Genomic DNA, 17,608 nt, shown 5'->3' with positions numbered 1-17,608 from the left:
GCATACCCATACAAAAATCCTAGCTACGCCACTGCACCGTGTGCAACCTTCCCAATGAGGTCATGGAAAGCTAGCTAGGCTTTGTTCTGTGACTATTATCTCAGCTTGCACTGTGGGAGGAAACTTGACTGGTAGCCCAGCTTGAGAAATTGCACTAATTGGTGCAAAATTTGGAGGCTCTGACCGTGAGTGTGAGCTCATTTTGCCAAGCTGGGCTTTGTTTTGCGGACTTGCTTTATTTACGAGCCGGAAGAGGAAGAGAGGAAACAGTATGCTAAAAAAATATAACATGAGGTGATTGTTTTATGGAAAAGGTCCAATTAAATTACTCTGATGGAATTATATTATTGCATTGTTTATTATTCTATTATGACAGATAATTGGTTGAACATCCAATAATAGTTATTGCATTGCACTGGTGGAACTCTGTTGTGCGACTCTCAAGTCACCATGCATGCAGTCCATGCATGATGCGTCAGTTGGTCTTGGCGGCACTTGGTGCAAAGGCTCCGAGTTTCTTGTTGCAGGCAGCCACACAAGCCTCAGCATCACCTGGCGCAGCCATAGCTGAAACGCAATACAGCAAGCGAACAGGTTTAGTTTCAGAGAAGGAATTTAAGCTAGTAATAGTGAAGAGAATCCAAGAAGGAATTGAAGCGAGTAGGTGGCCTCAGAATAGATCACCTGCAGTCTCCATGACGCCGCAGACGCGTACGAGGCAGGCGTCGTTGCAGTCGGCCGGAAGTGGCGGCGGCGGCTGCCCGTTGACGCAGTCCTGCAGGCACTCGAAGTTGCAAGGGTAGGGGCCTCTGGTCGTCCTGCAGTCCGCGTAACACTTCTTGTAGCAGCGGCAGAACTTGGTCATGGCGGCCACCTGCTGCTGCTGCCCGGACAGCAGGACGATGAGCAGCAGGCAGCACGCAGCGGCAGGCCTCCTCGTCCCCTCCATTGATCTAAGCTGATGACGAGGAATGAAGATGCGATAGATGAGAGAGAGGTACTGTATGTGTGCGCGCGCTTGTTCGATCTACTGTGCTGAGTTGTTGGTTGCACAGCCCTCTCTGGTGTCAGGAGTGTATATATAGACGACTGATATATAGCTTGCGACAGGAGCCAATATAATAATGCATGAGATGAAGACACGCATTTCTATCTGAAGAACACTCATGAATTCCGGCGCAAGGTTGGGCAAAGATTAGTAGGAAAACTGAATTCGGTCGCTTATCGATCTCTCGCTTGTACATGGCCACAAGTACCAACAGGTAGGTGCGTGCTTAATTAATTAGAAATGTACGTTGTATAGTATGTACATTCTTTTCCTTCAACTTGGACGGTTACATGCATGCATGCACAGATCGATCGAACAACTGAGTTTGTTGCGCATTTGGACTGCAGGGAAAGGAGGCGAGATATGATCAAAGCGTGCACGCAAGTTTGTTCAGCTCGATCTGCTTGTGACAGCATCTCATCGTCTTGTCTTTCCATCATGCATGTGCGCACTACTTGCCTAGAGTAGCTAGCTAGACTAGAAGCATATATTTCACTTGAAGCTAATAGCCGAACTAGCTAGTATTTAATTCCTTCATACTAGTAACTAATACTATATACTCCTTTGTTGCTGGAGCTGGACCGTGCACAAACCTAATTAATAATAGGGAACATATCTAGTGCAAACTAAGGACCTCGTGCAAACCCGTACAAACCTACTAAACAAAGTTTCAAAAAATTCTGAAAAAAATCATGAATGTGCTTCTAAGATTACATCATCTATATATAAAATTTCATGGTCAAATTCGTCTTACTCTAGAAGTTACAAAAAAGAAAAATTTGAGATGCATTTGAACCATTATTGTTGTCAGAAAATTTGTCTTTTTTGTAACTTCTAGAGTAAGACGAATTTGACCATGAAATTTTATATATAGATGAGGTAAGCTGAGAAGCACATTCATGATTTTTTTCAAAATTTTTTGAAACTTTGTTTAGTAGATTTGCACGAGTTTGCACGAGGTCCTTGGTTTGCCCTAGATACGTTGCCTTAATAATATGGTTCTTCAGTGGACGTAACTGACACAACCCTGAATCGAAAGGTTGTGCTGTCCACTGTCCAGGCCGAAATCGTAGCTACGGGATTTCAGCCAACGGGCCTTGTTGGGCTTCTTCTTCCATGGGCTGCAATGGCCGTGTTGTTGCTGTGTTCTTTCTCCATCTATACTTCCTTCACATGTCGTCGGTCGAGTAAAAATAAAAATAAAAAAAAACTACTAGCTAATATTCCTTTTCCTTTCGGATTCTTTTTGGTCCCCCTTCTTATCTCTTGTGTGTGAGGACTTTTGCACACCCATACCATACACACGAAAATGAACGCGAGCAACAGAATCGGTATCATGACTGTTGCTTTCAAGCTAGCAGGAATATATATAGCATGGTGCATTGTATATATGTATGTTCTGGACCGGACCACCAACAGATATTCATAGAAGGAAGAACAAACTGGAATAAGAATAAGAATAATCCTTGAGCAGAGAGCTGCATATGCTCCTACTACTGCACTGCCCTAGCTGGAGTATTAGTATTCTAATTAAGCCCAAGATAGATGCACGATCGCAGAGCATCCAAATCACTATAAAAAAGTGTGTGCATGCGCCGTCCACTGCACGCACATGCTCCTCCCGTGCCATTTCAACCTCTACCAGTCTCCCCTGGAGTTTTATAGACACAGTTATCATTAGAGAATTATGTAATTGTGCTAGAAGAATCTCATGGTGATAAAACTCTCCTCACATTCTATAAAACTTTATCATTCTCTCTTCTTATCATATCAGCAAAATTAATGATATTTAATGTCACGAAACCTTCCAAAATATATATGTTGTCTCACCAACACCAACCGTACGTGTAGCAAACGAAAGTCGTCCGTGGATTATTACCAACTGAATAGTAGTCGTGAAATTAAAGCAGAAGAGAGACGTACGGACGGACTACTTAACTCCGATTATCCATCCGTCAATGCAAATTAATTAGAGACGACAATCCTAGCTGCTTTTGTTTCGGGTGCGTACTACTGGTTACTTAGCTTTGACATGGGTACGATAGCTAGCTAGTTAGTCATTTTCTTGCATTATATTGTTGCAGCTGCCGGCCGGCAATGGAGCGAGCAGAGCAGGGAGGGAGCTGAGGGAGTGTCGGCAGAGCAGCGATATCATCTTTTCTTTGGACGAGCGAGCCAGCGATCGATGATCACTCTCTTCGGCTGGCGGTGGCTGGTTCTAATTTTTTGTGAAAAAAAAATACTACTAGCTATATTTAGTAGTTAATGGTTGGTGCTGATTTGATATAAGAAAAAAATATTATTAGTTGATTGAAGCGAACAAACAGAGTATATATATATATATATATATATATATATATATATATATATATATATATATATATATATATATATATATGACCATCAATTTTGCAGGCAGCCGATCGAGCCAGCGCGACGCCCTGCTGGCTGCTAGCTGCTGCTCAGATCATCACAACACGTACAGCTAGTGGGGCAGGGGGCTCGATCGCACCAGCAATATATAATTATTAATTCAGCAAAGCAGAACAACCAGCTGCGGCTGTTTAATTTGAATAGAACATGTATCTATCTACTCTCTATCGTAGTACTCCGTACGTGACTGGATCGCGACCTGAATGCTTCAGATTAAAACGAGGGCTAAAATTTAGCTACTTTCGCCGTTTGTTTAATAGCTTTATCTTCATTACTTATTAATAGGAGTATACAACTACTATTGCTATCTTTTGGCAATAGTAGCAAAAGCGACTTGAGAGGTTAATCTTTAGTTCAAAAACTTAAAATTTATTAGTCCAAGAAAACCAAATAGGGCAAAGCTTCTACTACCTCCTGCAAGCAAGCTTCTAGACTTCTAGGCCGTGTTTGGTTCCCAAATTCCAAATTCCAAAAAAATTTTCCGGCACCTGCATGGAGACTTAAATCTAGACGAAATAAAAAAAACATTGCGACTGCTGTCTGTAAATGGCGAGACGAATCTAATGAACCTAATTAGGCTGTAATTAGATGCTAAATTGCTACAGTAATACTACAATAAATAACCTCTAATGACAGATTAATTAAATTCATTAGATTCGTCTCGTGATTTACAAACGAGTTCTGTAATTATTTTTGTGATTAGTCTATATTTAGTACTTCAAATATAGAAAGATGCTTTTTCAAAATTTTTACAGCCTGCAACCAAACACGGCCCTAGTCTCGCTTGCCATTACGTAAAAGGGGCCTGCTCTCCACATCGAAATGCGCATGTGCCCCTTTTGACCGTCTGCCTGTCCGTCGTCCTGGCCATGCCATGCCAACCCATTGTACTTTCTCTCCCTTTGACCTTCCTTTGGTTATGCCGCCCTGCCTATCTTCTTTCTTTTCTGCAAGCAAAGCCAAGGCAGCAATGCATTGCTCTCTTCCTAAGCCTTCACTGCTGTCAGTGCAAACAAGAGTTTACTGGTGGTTTATTTTTCATGTCGAAGAAAGAAGACAAAGGTACTGTATACATGAGCCTACCAACCTATTACAGTATATATGAGACAAATCAATCAGAGTGGCTTTCCTTTTGTCTGCTACCACTACCAGCGGTTGTGCTGTTTTCTGGGACTGAACAACAGAATCATGCGACCACATGGTCCTCCTCCTCATGCAGGCACATCCACCATCTCGTGCTGCTAATGTAAAAGCTAGCTAAATCTCTCCACCAATTATATATAAATATAATGCAAGTCGAAAAGGATACCGAATAAAGTAGTAGCTAGGACGATCGATGGAGTAAAACAATAGCAGAGGCATGCATCCTGTTCCAGTGAAAAAAAGCATACTACTATGCATGTATGGTCATAATTGAATTTCTGGAGGACATACTCTGCTAGTCTGCTATAGTATGTACTACCATCACTAACAAAAGGCAAAGTAAAACGAGTTACATAATAATTAAAGGCAAAATATAATGTACATTTCTTCTTGGTTGTCTTGTTTGAAACTTTGGTCCTGAGAAATAAGAAATTAAATTGTGCCACGTACTACATGTGTCGTCCATGCCTGCTGACTGCATCGAGCGTTGGCTTCTTTGGTACTGTACCTTTGGGTGAATGGCAGTGGAGGACGACAATAGAGCAAGGAAACTAAATTGCATGAAACAATATAATGTATGTTGTGGGTTTCAGATTGATCACCGTACCGTACGTGTTGATGAAAATGGCATTTTTTCCCCAACCAAAAGAAATTGATTTGGAAGGAGATCAGTTTTACCGTGAAAAATTAGAAGAAAGGGATCTAGGTAGTGATTACAGTACTATAGCATGATGAAAAATGGAGCACACGCGTACAATAACGGAGATGGATGGATGGAGGATTTGCATTGCTGGTCTGAGTAAATATATAGATACTCCAAAAAATACTAGTAAATAAATGTGTGTGATACGGTACATCCGGTTTGCAATATGATAATTGCCGTCGTAATGAATGAGTAACAGCTCCGAGGATCGGGATCCCATAGGCCTGCTAATGGGTTGGGTTGAAATGGGTTTTATGGGGTGGGTTTTGAAATGGAGTGTGTTTGGATGATTTAAAATGTGTTGTATTAGTTAATGGGGTGGGTCGGGGCGGGTTTTATATAAATGCGGGTTGGGATGTGTTGAAATGGATATTTTTTACAAAATAGTATAACTATATATAAATGTGGGTCCCACGTGAGAACGGGACTCTGAAATTAAAACCACGTGTTTATATCAGAAAATTTCATCGAAATTGACTGAATTTTGTTGGAGATGACTCAGTACGACTGGCAGCTATTTTGTGCAAAGCAGTGTGACTAGAACTACCTGTGGGCCCCACATGAAGAGCCGGACCCTGGAATTAAAACCTCGCGTTCATACTATAAAATTTTATCGAAATTGACTGAAATTTGTTGGAGATGACTCAGTACGACTGGCAGCTACTCTGTGCAAAGCAGCGTGGCTAGAACTACACGTGGGCTCCACATCAAGAGCCGAACCCTAGAATTAAAACCTCGCGTTCACACTATAAAATTTTATCGAAATTGACTGAAATTTGTTGGAGATGACTCAGTACGACTGGCAGCTACTCTGTGCAAAACAGCGTGGCTAGAACTACACGTGGGCTCCACATCAAGAGCCGGACCCTAGAATTAAAATCTCGCGTTCACACTATAAAATTTTATCAAAATTAACTGAAATTTGTTGGAGATGACTCGGTACGACTGGCAGCTACTCTGTGCAAAGTAGCGTGGCTAGAACTACACGTGAGCTCCACATCAAGAGCCGGACCCTGGAATTAAAACCTCGCGTTCACACTATAAAATTTTATCGAAATTGACTGAAATTTTTAAAGATGAGTCAATATGACTGACAGATACTCTGTGCAAAGTAGTGTGGTTAGACATATATGTGGTCCCCACATTAAGTGTAGAACCACTAAATTCCTCTGCATAGTAGAACCCATGGATTTTTATGGGTTACCCGCTTATAATGGGGCGGGTTGGTTAGAGTTGAGAAATTAACTAATTGGGTTGGGTGGGGTTGGATATCTAAATATGTTAATTTTGGGTGGGGTTGGGTATGGGGCGGGTTCCAGCCCATTAGCAGGGCTAGCATCCCAGGTAAATAATCGGTGGTGGGGATGGTGATGGGGATGGACGCCGAAAAACCAGCTGATGTGATCTCTCTTCAGATTTGAGGCAAATGGATGAGAGTCCTGGGGGGTGGCAGGCAGAGCAGAGAGGCAGCAGCCCAGCCTGGGAGCTAATCGCGGCGCTGTTCCTGCCTCGTGTCCGGTGGCCCGGCAACAAACTACAGTGCACCCAGCAACAAACCCAGTAGCACTAGTGGGTGATTAGTGGTCGCAAATCTTCTGCTGATGTTGATGATCACACATGAGATGAGAAAGGGTGGAGAATGCCAAGCCAAGGAGAAAAAGGCAGGCAAAGGCAAATCCCATAATTTCCCATCCATTGCCCCCCAACCAGAACGGGAACGCCGCCGCCGCCGCCGCCTCCTCCCCCTCAGCCCGCGCACTTCAATGCTCCCCGCGTCCCGCGCCACGCCGCCTCCCCCATCCACATGGACTCCATCCTCCCCCTCCCCCTCCTCCTCGCCCTCCTCCTCCTCGCCGCGCCGGCGGCGGCGGCCACGCACCCGGCCGACCTCGCCGTCCTCAAGGACCTCCGCAAGTCCCTGACCAACCCCGACGCGCTCGGATGGCCGGACAACGACGACGCCTGCGGGCCCCCAGCCTGGCCGCACGTCTCCTGCGACCACTCGGGCCGCGCCGACAACCTCGACCTCAAGAACGCCGGCCTCGCCGGCGCCCTCCCCGCCACCATCTCCTCCCTCGACGCCCTCCAGGGCCTCAGCCTCCAGGGGAACCGCCTCTCCGGCCCGCTCCCCTCCTTCCGCGGCATGTCCGCCCTCCGCCGCGCCTTCCTCAACGACAACGCCTTCGACTCCATCCCCGCCGACTTCTTCGACGGCCTCACCGCCCTCCTCGAGATCTCCCTCGCCAACAACCCGCGCCTCAACGCCTCCGCCGGCGGCTGGGCGCTGCCCAACGGCCTCGCCGCCTCCGCGCAGCAGCTGCAGTTCCTCTCCCTCGACAACTGCAGCCTCTCCGGCGCCGTCCCGCCCTTCCTCGGCACCATGAACAGCCTCCAGAACCTCACCCTCTCCTACAACAACCTCTCCGGCCCCATCCCCGACACCTTCAACGCCTCCGGCATCCAGAGGCTCTGGCTCAACAACCAGCTCGGGGACACCAAGCTCTCCGGCACACTCGACGTCATCGCCACCATGCCCAGCCTCCAGGAGCTCTGGCTGCACGGCAACCAGTTCTCCGGCCCCATCCCCGACGCCATCGCCGCCTGCAAGGACCTCTACACCGTCAGGCTCAACAACAACCAGCTCCTGGGCCTCGTGCCACCTGCCCTCGCCACCCTACCCGACCTCCAGGAGCTCAAGCTCGACAACAACAATCTCTTGGGCCCCGTCCCGCCCGTCAAGGCGCCCAATTTCACCTTCTCCGGCAACCAGTTCTGCGCCGCCAAGCTCGGGGACACCTGCGCCCCGGTGGTCATGGCATTGCTACAATTCCTCGCCGACGTCCAGTACCCAACCGGGCTCGCCGATACCTGGTCCGGGAACGACCCCTGCGCCACGGGTTGGACCGGCATTACCTGCGTCCAAGGCAAAGTCACCGTGCTCAACCTGCCGGACAGAGGCCTCAACGGCACAATCAGCCCCAGTCTTGGCAACATCACCACGCTCTTAGACGTCATCCTCGGCGGGAACCATCTCACCGGCCGAGTGCCGGACAGCCTCACCAACCTTGACTCGCTTCGGAAGCTGGACTTGTCCGCGAATGATTTATCCGGGCCACTGCCCACCTTCAAGCCGAGCGTCCAGGTGGATGTCTCTGGTAATCTCAACTTCAATAGCACAGCGGCGACTCCGGATGCGCAACCAAACACCTCCCCTCATTCTCCAGCAACGCCCAATGCCGCACCAGGCTCACATGGCAGTAATGCAGCCATCCCGGGGAATGCGAAGAAGACCTCATCAGCTGTCTTGCTGGGCACAACCATTCCGGTTGCAGTCAGCGTGGTTGCTCTGGTATCGGTGGGTGCCGCGTTCTTCTGCAAGAAAAGGGCATCAACGCCGCCACAGGCAGCCTCTGTTGTCGTCCATCCCCGTGATAGTTCCGATCCAGACAACTTGGCCAAGATTGTTGTGGCGACCAATGACGGCAGCAGCGGCACATCTCAAGGCAATACACATAGCGGGAGCAGCAGCCTGGCTGGTGATGTCCACATGATCGAGGCTGGAAATTTCGTGATCGCAGTGCAGGTCCTCCGTGGTGCCACCAGGAATTTTGCCAAGGAGAATGTGCTTGGCCGTGGGGGCTTTGGCGTCGTTTACAAAGGGGAGCTGCATGACGGCACCATGATTGCGGTGAAGAGGATGGAGGCTGTTGTGGTCAGCAACAAGGCTTTGGACGAGTTCCAAGCTGAGATTGCCGTTCTAACCAAGGTACGGCACCGCAATTTGGTGTCGATTCTGGGCTATGCAATCGAAGGGAACGAGAGGCTGCTGGTCTATGAATACATGCCTAATGGGGCTTTGAGCAGGCATCTGTTCCAGTGGAAACAGCTTGGGCTGGAGCCTCTCTCGTGGAAGAAGAGGCTCAACATCGCCTTGGATGTCGCCCGTGGAATGGAATATCTGCACAACCTGGGTCATCACCGCTTCATTCACAGGGATCTTAAGTCCGCAAACATTCTACTAGGCGATGACTTCCGGGCAAAGGTGTCGGATTTCGGGCTGATGAAAGATGCGCCAGATGGGAACTTCTCTGTGGCAACCAGACTCGCCGGAACTTTTGGATACTTGGCTCCCGAGTACGCAGGTAAACTTTTGAAGGCGTGCCATTTTAATCACGGTTGCTTTCGCTTTAATTGCGACCATTATATGCTAATTACTATTGTCAGATATCAGAATTTTAGGTGAGAAATTGTCAACCTATTTCTTTTATTATGAGTCTGCAACCAATCTCTGCCTTATATGGACTGAGGGGTCTAGAAATAGAAGTCTGTCCTTTTCCATCACAAAGCATCCTCTTTTTTTAAAGACCAGGGAATAGCCTCTTGTCTTGTAACCGAATTAATCTCGTAGTTATCTTGGAACTCTAAAGGTCATTTCACACATCATAAACTGGATCGCGGTATTATAGTAGTTTGTGCATGAGATGAGATATTTTTTAATGAATGTTGAGCAATCAATCAATAATAAATTTAAAATCCGTCCAATATTATTATCCTGTTTTACTGCTGAAAAGGATAGCCACTGTTTAGTAATTTTTCATTTTTGGTTATTATGATAGTTTGTGACCTTGTTGTTGTGATCTTTTCTTTTCCTGAATATGTGGCTGATGACAAGTTGTTATTGTGATCCTGCAGTGACGGGGAAAATCTCCACAAAAGCAGATGTCTTCAGCTTTGGGGTAGTGCTGCTGGAACTGATAACAGGGACAACTGCTATTGATGACAGCCGTGTAGGCGAGGGCGAGGAAACCCGTCATCTGGCTTACTGGTTCTGTCAGATAAGGAAGGATGAGGAGAAGCTGAGGGCGGCGATCGATCCCACTCTGGATGTGACCGACGAGGAGATCTTCGATAGCATCAGCGTGATCGCGGAGCTTGCTGGACACTGCACTGCCCGGGAGCCCTCCCAGCGGCCGGACATGGGCCACGCCGTGAACGTGCTGGTCCCGATGGTGGAGAAGTGGAAGCCTGTAAAGGACGAGGCCGAAGATTACCTGGGCATCGACCTGCACCTGCCGCTGCTGCAGATGGTGAAGAGCTGGCAGGACGCAGAGGCCAGCATGACGGACGGGAGCATCCTGAGCCTGGAAGACAGCAAGGGTAGCATCCCGGCCCGGCCGGCAGGGTTTGCCGAGTCGTTCACTTCGGCGGACGGCCGGTGAAGAGGAGGAAGCGTCAACATCATCTTTATCTACCCACTACGGTGATGGGATAATAAGCAGCACATCTCTTTCTCGCCTGTTTCCGCACAGCGTTTAATTTGTTGTTTGTAGGTAAAAAGAAAAAGAAAAGGGGGGAAAAAAGAGAGCGCAGCATTGCCCATGTGCTCGTGCTTCTTCTGTTCTGTAGATAGATGCGATGATATGTTTCTTTTTGGTAGTAGCCTAGTAGGATTGCTTCTGTGTTATTCCAATCTTGACACTCAAGTCTCTGGCTTTTCCGAGCCGTCATCAAGACATGTGTAATGCTTCATGCTTGTTAGTTTCCTGTGCCTGGAAGGAATTAATTTTTTTTGCAAATGGATGGCATCTCCTGTCTCGCGCTCTGCAAGGAGAAGACTGCATCAGCAGCCATCAGTCCAGGCTTGCTTTTGGCACCTTCCAAAAGCTCTGCACTGGAGGCATCTCATGCCTACATAATTATCAATGTCCCAAGCTCGTGAAACGAATCATGGCATGCACATCTACTGTTATTCTTCCAGCACTGCTACTCCAATAGAGGTCACAGTAGCATTATTTTTTTTATTTATTTATTTTTTGCAAAAAAAAAGGAAGCAGTGGCATCGGAGAGCAAGATGGATGATGACTCTGATGGATGGATGAGTTCGGCGCAAGTGGCGGTGTCACTGGAGAACTGGTAGCAGCAGCACTGTCTTGATATGTAGCATTATGCTAAGGGGTTGATGTGAAACTAGTGAGGATTAGCTGTAAGTCACCTCACCAGCCTGAATTTGTGCTGATTGTTGTCGGCCTGCTGAAAGTGGCACGATAAATGACTCCATCCGATCCAGTCCAGCAATGACTAATGAGTGTCATTAGTTGCTTAATGATAGTGTCGCTTGGAATAAGATGGGCCAGCTGGTGGCCGGTGGAGTAGACGAAAATAAAGCGACGTTTCTGTCTGTCGTGTGCATCCGCAACTTGCGACTCAGCAGCATGCAATGCATGCCCGTCGACGGAAACTGGCTGAGCAGCTTTTGGTATCTTAAGTAATTAACTTGTACCGGGTTGACATTGCTTTATTACTCTATATATGGAGGTGTCTTGATCGATCCGTACATGTATGTAACCGATCACAGCTTGATACGGACGCCATTGGCATCTAGTCAAGCAAGCTGCATCCAGTGCAGAGTTGCTCTTGGCATCCATGCTGAGGAAGAAATCGCAGAAATAATACAGCGAGGGAACACATGGCCAGTGCTCACAGCTGACACCTCGCTCCATCCATCTGACTACTCGTGCATTCCTTTTCTTCGTTGAGGTAGACTGCATCGTGCAGTGGTGGTAGTATCTCAAGACTAGCTATCAATTAGATGGCATGTATCGAAGGGGTGGGGTGGCTAGCTGCTGGCACCCCACGGCATGGTCGTGACCTGACCTGATGAACATCACAAGTGGTCCGGGGGGCGGGCAGGTGCCGCATCGGCGTCAGCAAGAAACAAGGAAAGAAAAAGGCCTGTGGGCTGTGGCCTCTCCCTCTCTCTCTCTCTCCATCTCCACCAGCAGGGTCAGGCAGGGAGCAAGCAAACAAGACTCCATCCAGCAGACTTGAGACTCCACATCACACCTGTCATGTGTACTAGCTGCATAACATCCATGATTGAGATCAGATCAGATCATATGCAGGCTCCCACATACTGCATAGAGTATCTTCTTATCACCTACACTACACTTGCTCGTCGTCGCACTCTCGACTCTGGTATGCCCTGACAATGTGGTATCGCCAACAAGTAGCTAGGCTAGGCACGCCACGCTGCTCATCCCCACTGCTGGTGGATCTGCTCATCCCTCAACTTGCATGTGCTTCTTAATATGGTGAATAGAGAAATGGAAGAAGCGATTAGGACTAAATGAAACAGCGAGTAGAATATACTCCTACTGTTGTAATGAGACCGAGAGGAGACATGTGGGGAGCCAAACATGCACCACAGAGAGCGCCATGTGAGAGAACAGCACACCTGCAACAGCTGCTTCGCTGCAGAGGACGATGGGCTTGTTTGGATCTAGAGCTATTTTTTTAGTCTTAGAGAATCTTATCATTTAGAAGTATTAAATAAAATTTATGCACAAAACTAACTCCTAGACTATTTTGCATGACGAATCTAACAAGACATGTTAATCTATAATTAGCGTTCAATTACTGTAGCAAATTATAGATTAATTAGATTCATTAGATTCGTCTCACAAAATAGTCTAAGGGTTGTGGAATAGATTTTATCGGTAATCTACATCTAGTACTCCAAAATAGCAAGATTCTTTTAGAATTATTTTTTTAGCCCGAGCATCCAAACAAGACCGATGAACTAGGGAGCACCACTTGTTTGCATGTTCCACCACTACTGGGATGGCCATGGCGACTGAATTATTATTATTGGGTCAGGCCACGTTGGCAGTGCCCTACACACTCTGATTGGAGTTGGAGGGGAGGTGGAGAGAGAGGATATGTCCTGTGACCTGTGATGATGACCCCGCCATTTGCATAGCCCTGCTTGGGTCCTGCTCATAGATAGTCCGCACTTGTTTTCGTTTCAGCAACAACACCAACTGGAGAGATCAAAATGATGAACCTCGCATGGATTTTCTTTGGCATCGCTTTCCTTTTTGTGCAGGTACATTTACAGGAATCCGCTGCTTGTTACAGCTAGCTATTGCAGTCAGAAAAAAAGGAAGGAAAGAAAAGAGGGCAAGCGAACCCACATTAAAGAGAGACTCCTCCTTCAAAGCCCTACCCAATTCGTGAGGTAAAGAAGCACGCGAACACACAAGAAACCAGTTAGTTGCTTTCTTTCTCCAATGCTAGACCCACCAACCTTTATCGGCGGCCATTTAAGAATGATGCTTCATGCACGCACCTCGTGTTTTCTTCACACATCCATCCGATCCGCGGTGGGGGGAGAGGAAGAAGGGCCAGTGCAGGAGGGGCACCGCAACTCAAAGCGAATGCGTGCACCCTCCTAGCTAACCACATTTCCTATTCCGCCAAAGGCGACAATATCATGGCGCAGTACAAAGTGTAACCAAACACTTTTGCTTTCTCTGTCCTCCCAAACAAGTGCCAGCCATTGATATCTATCTGCTGTTGCCAAACACATCATTTTCCGACAATCCCCACACTACATGACATAGTACTAGTAGTTCAGCACTGTGCTCCCAGTGCATTGAGTTAATTGCGATGGCAAAAGCTTCAAGAAACACTGGACATGTCGCAAACCCGAAAAAACTAAATTTGATAGCTATCATAAACTGTTTGCATGACAGATGAAAAGATGAATCCAATGCAAACATAATAACTGACCAAATAGGCCATCCATTATAAAATACTAGTCGCATACCTACATCACTTCATGAGAAAATTGGGGTTTCCGTACAACAGGGCCACTCCAAATAAAAATAAATATATGCAAACTGGTCAAATTTACGACGAAGAGGCTGGATCTGACTGTAGATAGGGGGCAAAGTGTTTCAGTGCTTCCTCATATACAGGTTTTTTGAACTCGACTGCCTGCTCAAATGGAAATATATTAGATACTTCAGAAGGGATCAGGGGGGAAACAGGGCAGGTAAACAGCCCACCTTTTCAATAACTTCCTGGGGTGTCATCCATGTCCATTCAGCAAATTCTGGCTTCTCAGATCCATCACCATTAAGGTTAATCTCATCATCATTTCCAGTAAATCTAAATAAAAACCTGCATTTTTGCATCACATGTCCACACGTCACATACCAGAACAGCTACTAAGAAGCAGGAAAGCTTGTTAACTTACTTTGAATTGAGTGTTTCTGTCTGGGATTGTACGACAGGTGATAAAATATAAACAAAAATACAGTAAGAAACAAGGATCTAGTACAGCCCATCTACAATTAGTCCTGGGCCCAAACTAATCAATCAACCACACTATCTCCTAGTCCTAAGCCCAAAGATAGTAGGGGCAGAATAGCAGCAGATGTGACCTGATAGTGTAAGTGGGCTTAACTAGAATACTATATCCATGGATAAGGAGGCCTAATAATGTCTCTCTACTGAAATCCAACTGAAACTTATTTCTTAGCCCATCTCATCTAAAATCCAACAAGACCAAATTGTATAAGTTCAGCAAAACCATGCCATCCCAAATTACCAATTACAGACTATCAGCTGTAAAATTTACACCAGTGATGTTAGCCAATGGTAAATATAACTCACCAGTATCTAGAACAAAGCTATAAAATCTTGATATTGTATCAGAGAGATACCAGTATTAACAAAACAGCAGTTTCTGTTTGGCAGATGCTATATGAGAAACAGAAAGGAAAAATGCAGTCAGTTCAACACAACGACAAAGGGGTCATAAAAGGTGTTTTTTGGCTTCCAGTAGCACAACAGTAGAAATCTAGAATTATGTGCTTCTAGTAAACATCAAAACTGTATACACAACCATTGCTGACAAGAGATTAGAAAATACCTATATTAGATAAAGAAATCAGAAGAAGAAGAAGTCCTACCAACGTATGGAACAGGAATGTCTTGGATCAGAACAAATATGACTCAGGACAAGGATGAGATTCGATCAAGTCTATCTGTTTATCAATCAAACTTTTAATGAACCTTAGAATAGTCGCCCAATTCAATACAATTGAGTCTAGTTATTTGATATCTGGAGTTCTGTACCCACCACATTTTAGCCCAAGCTCTGCCATTGCTATCCAATTCAGCTATAAGAAGGTTCGTATTGAACTTGTGTGCCTGAATTCATTTATTTGACTGCTATCCAATGTCACTACAATAAGGAAACTTGTATTTGACTGGCCTTACATTCATTTATTGTTTCATAGCAAGTAGCTACACCAGTCAGCCATCTAGGATTGTTGTTGCAGTTTGAAAAGGACAGAATAAACTGCAGTTACCGCATAGAAAGTTGAGCAGCTTACCATTTTTGAGCCTGGCCTTTCCAATCTGTTCCCCACCTAGCATTCAGTTTTTCTCTCACATCCGGCGGGAAATCATATGTTAACCAGTTAGGAGCCTACAAAGATGCACTCGGATATCATGACTTGACAAAAGGCAAAACTATCTTAACCATCAGGCTATTAAGGTACAGGTGCCTTGGTAGGATAGTTAGTTGACACTGGGCATTTGGCAATTATAATCATGAAGTAAAGGCAAAACTATCTTAACCTCAGCCACGATCTCTGCAGATGTGACGCCAGTCTCTTCTCTCAATTCCCTAATAGCAGCCGCTCTGGGTTCTTCCCCTGCATCTATACCACCCTGTGTGCAGATTAGTAGTCGAGGATTTGGTTTAGGAATTATACGAATGAGTAGAGCAGATATCCCAAGTCACCTGAGGCATCTGCCACGCGCTAGGAATGTCAATCCTAGAAGCCGAGAAAATCTGGAGACAAGGAGGACGCAAGCATGGCATGAAGACCAAGGAACCCGAAAATATGAGGGGACGGGGCAACGCGCAGATGAGAAGGAAGGATCGGGCTTAAGGGGATGCGAGCTTGCCTTGGTGAGGGAGGGGTTGGCGAGGCAGATGCCGACGTTGGTGCGGTAGCCCTGCGGCGGCGCGTCCATGGATGCGACGGTGACGAGCGGCGAGGCGGAGGTCGAGCAGGAGAGTGGCGGCCTGGTGATTCGTCGTGGGAGGCGGAGCGCGGAGGCGGAGGCGGCGGCGGGGCGGCTGTGGTGAAGGATGGGAGTCACAACCGAGCAGCAGCGAGCAGATGCGGCGGCCACCACCATCGATCGCAGGGGAATCGGACTTGAGGGATGGGAGTGCTGGTCCATGGAACATGGATGGATTAATGGAGGCGGGCCCTCCAATTCGGCGGCCTCTTGAACTTGGACCGAGCAGATTAGTCGGCCCGTGGGCTCCTCCTGCTAATGCTAAATGGAATGGGCTACGGCGACGTGCTCTTTTGCTCTCCGACTGCTAATGTCGAATTTATTCTGCAAACATGTGACACTTAATTTTCTTGCTATTATATGATCTCCTCTGTTTCTTAGTATTTCTTCATGTATTTAGCAGCTGAGCTGAGCCAGACTGGTTGCTGGCAGATAGTGGTGGGTCTGTTGGAACGACCATCCAGTGAAAGACATTTGGACCGTGTAAAATACAATAGTGTTCTGGAACCATTCGAGCAATATTTGACAAATGTCATGGAAGATGGAACGCTACTTATTACCCGCAAAAAAAAAAGATGGAACGCTACAACGTGGGCGTGACATGATTGATGGGCTGTTCACGCCGAACTAAAATAAGCACGGCCCTACTCTTGCTATGCTAGGCCCATTTATTTAGGTGAAAGAAGACGCTGGCCAGACTGGAAAGCTAGCCCAGCGCCCCAGCCCAAAAAATAAACTGCTCCACCGAAATTCGGCTCCCTGCCTAACATCTTTTTCTCCTTCTAAAGAAAACGTAGTACTCCGTCATTGATTAATATAAGGTCCTTTCTTCCTCTCGAGATTAAAGATAGAGTAATAAAAAGACATACAAGTAAAAGAAAGATCCTTTTTTAGAGAGAAAAAAATCCCATCAAGCTATGCCTTTCTTCATGTAGGAATTTGTTTACCGCTATGAATGAATTCACTATTCAGTGTGGTAGGTTTGTACATTCATGTACTACTAATTAACAGCAGTCTGCAATACGCTCTCTTTTAATGAGACGAAGTAACTGCTTGAGCAAGTCTGCCATAATCTGCATGGAATATATTTTTTTTTCAAAAAAAAAATCTGCGTGGAATAGACATGCATCTCGTGGGAGGCAGTTGCGAACTGCGGCCTGCGGGTGGTCGTGCCGACCGGACCGGTGGACGCGCTTATCACACCAAATCCATGGCCGCTGTCACGTGGAACTTAACGCTCCGCGACTGCGACCCGGCCCGGCGGCTGCCAGAAAACTCTCTGGTTGGCGCCCACGTGTCGGCAGCCAAGTCCGTGGCGCGCGACGCGGGCGCGCGACGGCTTCACAGCCAGCCAGCCAGCGAAACCCCGGCGAAAAATCTATCCCGCCGAGCCTCGG

The 17,608-nt window shown here is 46.7% G+C and overlaps 3 protein-coding genes across 3 annotated transcripts; 1 reads left to right on the top strand and 2 right to left on the bottom strand.

Annotated features, from left to right (window-relative positions):
- Nucleotides 1–331: 331 nt before the first annotated feature.
- Nucleotides 332–1,017, bottom strand: LOC120643168. Its single transcript, XM_039919685.1, has one exon. It carries the CDS (start codon nucleotides 947–949, stop codon nucleotides 671–673), a length of 279 nt encoding a protein of 92 aa, XP_039775619.1. The 5' UTR covers nucleotides 950–1,017; the 3' UTR covers nucleotides 332–670.
- A 6,049-nt stretch (nucleotides 1,018–7,066) lies between these two features.
- LOC120642177 (receptor protein kinase TMK1-like) lies at nucleotides 7,067–10,890 on the top strand. Its single transcript, XM_039918599.1, has 2 exons — nucleotides 7,067–9,469; nucleotides 10,020–10,890. Exons 1-2 carry the CDS (start codon nucleotides 7,132–7,134, stop codon nucleotides 10,544–10,546), a joined length of 2,865 nt encoding a protein of 954 aa, XP_039774533.1. The 5' UTR covers nucleotides 7,067–7,131; the 3' UTR covers nucleotides 10,547–10,890.
- Nucleotides 10,891–13,819: 2,929 nt separating this feature from the next.
- On the bottom strand, nucleotides 13,820–16,363 carry LOC120642176 (nudix hydrolase 26, chloroplastic-like). Its single transcript, XM_039918598.1, has 6 exons — nucleotides 16,092–16,363; nucleotides 15,925–15,975; nucleotides 15,759–15,851; nucleotides 15,512–15,606; nucleotides 14,177–14,291; nucleotides 13,820–14,105 (listed from the first exon to the last, which is right to left on the bottom strand). The coding sequence occupies exons 1-6, from the start codon at nucleotides 16,326–16,328 to the stop codon at nucleotides 14,019–14,021; spliced, it is 678 nt and encodes a 225-aa protein (XP_039774532.1). The 5' UTR covers nucleotides 16,329–16,363; the 3' UTR covers nucleotides 13,820–14,018.
- Nucleotides 16,364–17,608: the final 1,245 nt, after the last annotated feature.

This window comes from Panicum virgatum, chromosome 7K (assembly GCF_016808335.1).
Source record: "Panicum virgatum strain AP13 chromosome 7K, P.virgatum_v5, whole genome shotgun sequence".
Lineage (NCBI taxonomy): Eukaryota > Viridiplantae > Streptophyta > Magnoliopsida > Poales > Poaceae > Panicum > Panicum virgatum.
Note: the sequence above shows the minus strand (reverse complement) of the source record. Positions and strands in the feature narration are given on the sequence as shown.

Excerpts from the sequence above, each read along its gene's own strand:
- LOC120643168 (XM_039919685.1), bottom strand. The coding sequence starts at position 949 with ATGGAGGGGACGAGGAGGCCTGCCGCTGCGTGCTGCCTGCTGCTCATC.
- LOC120642177 (XM_039918599.1), top strand. The coding sequence starts at position 7,132 with ATGGACTCCATCCTCCCCCTCCCCCTCCTCCTCGCCCTCCTCCTCCTC. Across the intron at positions 9,470-10,019 it reads CTTGGCTCCCGAGTACGCAG|TGACGGGGAAAATCTCCACA; the intron begins GTAAACTTTTGA and ends GTGATCCTGCAG.
- LOC120642176 (XM_039918598.1), bottom strand. The coding sequence starts at position 16,328 with ATGGTGGTGGCCGCCGCATCTGCTCGCTGCTGCTCGGTTGTGACTCCC. Across the intron at positions 14,292-15,511 it reads AAAGGCCAGGCTCAAAAATG|GTTTTTATTTAGATTTACTG; the intron begins GTAAGCTGCTCA and ends GCAAAAATGCAG. Across the intron at positions 14,106-14,176 it reads CCCAGGAAGTTATTGAAAAG|GCAGTCGAGTTCAAAAAACC; the intron begins GTGGGCTGTTTA and ends CCATTTGAGCAG.